Here is a 2,737-nt window from a genome sequence, read left to right on the forward strand (position 1 = left end):
CCGCCCCCCCCCCCCGCGGGCCCCCCCAGCCACAGGCCCCAGGCAGTTCCCAGCCCTGTCCCCCCCAGTCCCCCCGAGCTGGCAGCTCCTGCCCTGCCCTCCCCCCATGCCCAGGGAGGCCACGCCAGCTCCCCCCCAGCCCAGCCTGGCCCAGGGGTGCCCAGGGAGGTGCCAGCAGCCCTGGCACAGGCTCTGGGGCACCACTTCAGGACATCCCCTGGTGCAGCTGCTGAGAGCCCCAGCACAGCCAGAGGGGAGCCCCTGGCCCTGCTGCCCTCGTCCCCACTCCTGTCCTTCGTGCTGCAGAGCACTGAGGGCAGAATCTGCCTGCAGCCCATGCAGGATTCCCCTCTGCCCCCAGGATTCCCCAGTTCCAGCCTTGGGGGGCTGCTTTCCATCCAGCAGATCCTGGCAGCGCCCAACTCTTCAGTGCTGGACCTGGCACACTCCCACCTGAGCCCCTCCAGCCTGGTCCTGGTCAGGCCTGTGTTTGTCCTGCTGCCCAGGGACAGGGCACAGGGGCTGTCCCCTCCTCAGGGTGACCACAGAATGGCCCCCCTGGCCACCAGCGTGGGGACAACTGTGAGCAGTCAGGGCACCCCGGTGAACACCAGTGCCTCCTACCCCACTGGGAAGTCTGTGGGACCTGGACCTGCCCTGTCCACTGTGCCCAGGCAGCAAGGAGGGAGAGCAGCAGTCAATTCTGAGCCAGTGCCAGCTACTCCTGTCCCTACAGCCCCGTCCCCAGCTGTCCCCTCAGCCCCAGGCCATGTGCTGGAGCCAAGGGTGAGCCCCACAGTGCAGACCCTGCCCAGGCTGCCCCAGGACATGCAGGTTGCTGCTCCCCATCCCCAGCAGGACACGGGCACTGCTCTGCTTTCCCTGGCAGCAGAGCCTGGCACCTCTTCTGTGCCCACTCAGAGCCTCCAATCTTCCCCCAGAGGGTATTTCACCACTGAAAGGCAACAACCTTCACCTGGAGCTGCTTTCCTGGCAGCAAAGGGACCCCGGGGCTCCCCAGAGCCTGGGGGCAGCACAGGGGCTGCAGGGCAGGGGGGCTCAGTGCCCACCCCCAGCCCAGCCCATGCCCCCTGCCCGGGCTGTTTGCCCTCCAAACCCCCTCCCAGGGCATCCCCCAGCACCAAAGCCCTGCAGACCCCCTCTCAGAGACTGCCAGGCACCGAGCTGCTGCCTTCTCCAGCAGCTCCCAGCACGTCCTCAGCCTCCTTGGTGCTCCTGGCTGGCCAGGGGCACAGGGAACCCACAGTGGGCAGTACAGCCCGGGCTGCACTCCCTGCTCCTGCCACGGCAGCTCCAGTGCCCATCACTGCTGGGACACCTGGTCCCACCCCAGGTTTGGAGCTGGGATTGAGCCCTGCTGTGCCTCAGCCCTTGACAACCACCCAGAGCCCAACAGCAGCACTAGGGCAGGCTCTGCTCCCCATAGAGCAGGGTCTGCTCCCCACAGGGCAGCCTCTGCTCCCCACAGAAACCCAAACAAAGCCAGCCATTTCTGGGGAGGCTCTGGCTGTGCTGAGCCCTGCAGGGATGGCTGCCAGCCCTCATGCCCCAGCTCCTGAGCTCTCCCCCCAGCCCAGCTCGGGCCCAGCTGCTGCCAGCAGCGGGGCAGGAGCAGCAGGAGCTGCTGCCTCCCTGGGCACCAGCGTGTCCCCATCGGCCATGTCCGGCCCCAGCACAGCTCAGCCACCCCCAGCAGCCCTGGGACACCAGCTGGGTTTAACTGCAGCCCAGCCAGGCCCTGTCCCTGCCCTGGGGGCACATCCCAGAGGGACACAGGCAGCGGGCACTGCTGTCCCTGCGGCCAAGGTGGCACTGTCCCTGCTCACAGGCACAGAGCTGCTCCTGCTGCCAGCCCCAGCTGGGCAGCCTGAGCCCAGGGTGGGGCTGGAGCCCTCAGGGCAGCTCCCTGCAGTGCTGGGGAGCCCTGAGGGGGCAGCAGCAGGAGATGCAGCCCCCACCAGGCAGCTGCCCACCCAGGCACCCCTGCCAGCTGCACTGCCAGCATCAACCAGGCTCCTGCTGGAGAAGGTGCCCCACCCTCTGGAGAACATATCCCATCCCCTGGAGATGTCCCACCCTTTGGACAAGGTGTCCCATCTTCTGGAGAACATATCTCACCCTCTGGAGAACCTGTCCCAACCTCTGGAGATGTCCCACCCTCAGAAGAATGTATCCCAGCCTTTGGAGGAGATGTTCCACTCTCAGGAGAACCTATCCCACCCTCTGGACAAGGTGTCCCACCTTCTGGAGAATGTATCCCACCCTTTGGAGGAGATGTCCCATCCTCTGGAGATGTCCCACCCTCAGAAGAATGTATACCAGCCTTTGGAGATGTTCCACCCTCTGGAGGAGATGTTCCACGCTCTGGAGGTGTCCCACCCTCTGGAGAACATATCTCACTCTCTGGAGAATATGTCCCACCCTCTGGAAGAGATATTCCACCCTCAGGAGAATGTATCCCACCCTCTGGAGGTGTCCCACCATCTGGAGAACATATCCCACCCTCTGGAGGAGATGTTCTACGCTCTGGAGGTGTCCCACCCTCTGGAGAACGTATCCCACCATGTGGAGGAGATGTTCCACCCTCTGGAGGAGACATTCCACCCTCTGGACAAGGTGTCCCCCGCTCTGGAAGAGGTGTCCCCCTCTCTGGAGGAGGGTGCCATGGAACCTGTCACTGGCCGCTCCATCCCTGGCACTGCTGCCCGGGCAGTCC

The 2,737-nt window shown here is 65.1% G+C and overlaps 1 protein-coding gene across 1 annotated transcript in view; it reads left to right on the forward strand.

Moving 5' to 3' along the window:
- Window positions 1–2,737, forward strand: part of LOC115948614 — an 8,065-nt gene that overhangs the window by 3,004 nt on the left and 2,324 nt on the right. The window contains exons 5-6 of the mRNA XM_031062386.1: window positions 259–786; window positions 2,185–2,637. Of these exons, the coding sequence (XP_030918246.1) occupies window positions 259–786; window positions 2,185–2,637 (981 nt within the window). The remainder of the gene's footprint in view (window positions 1–258; window positions 787–2,184; window positions 2,638–2,737) is intronic.

The sequence above is a fragment of the Geospiza fortis genome, unplaced genomic scaffold (assembly GCF_000277835.1).
Source record: "Geospiza fortis unplaced genomic scaffold, GeoFor_1.0 scaffold183, whole genome shotgun sequence".
Taxonomy (NCBI): Eukaryota; Metazoa; Chordata; class Aves; order Passeriformes; family Thraupidae; genus Geospiza; species Geospiza fortis.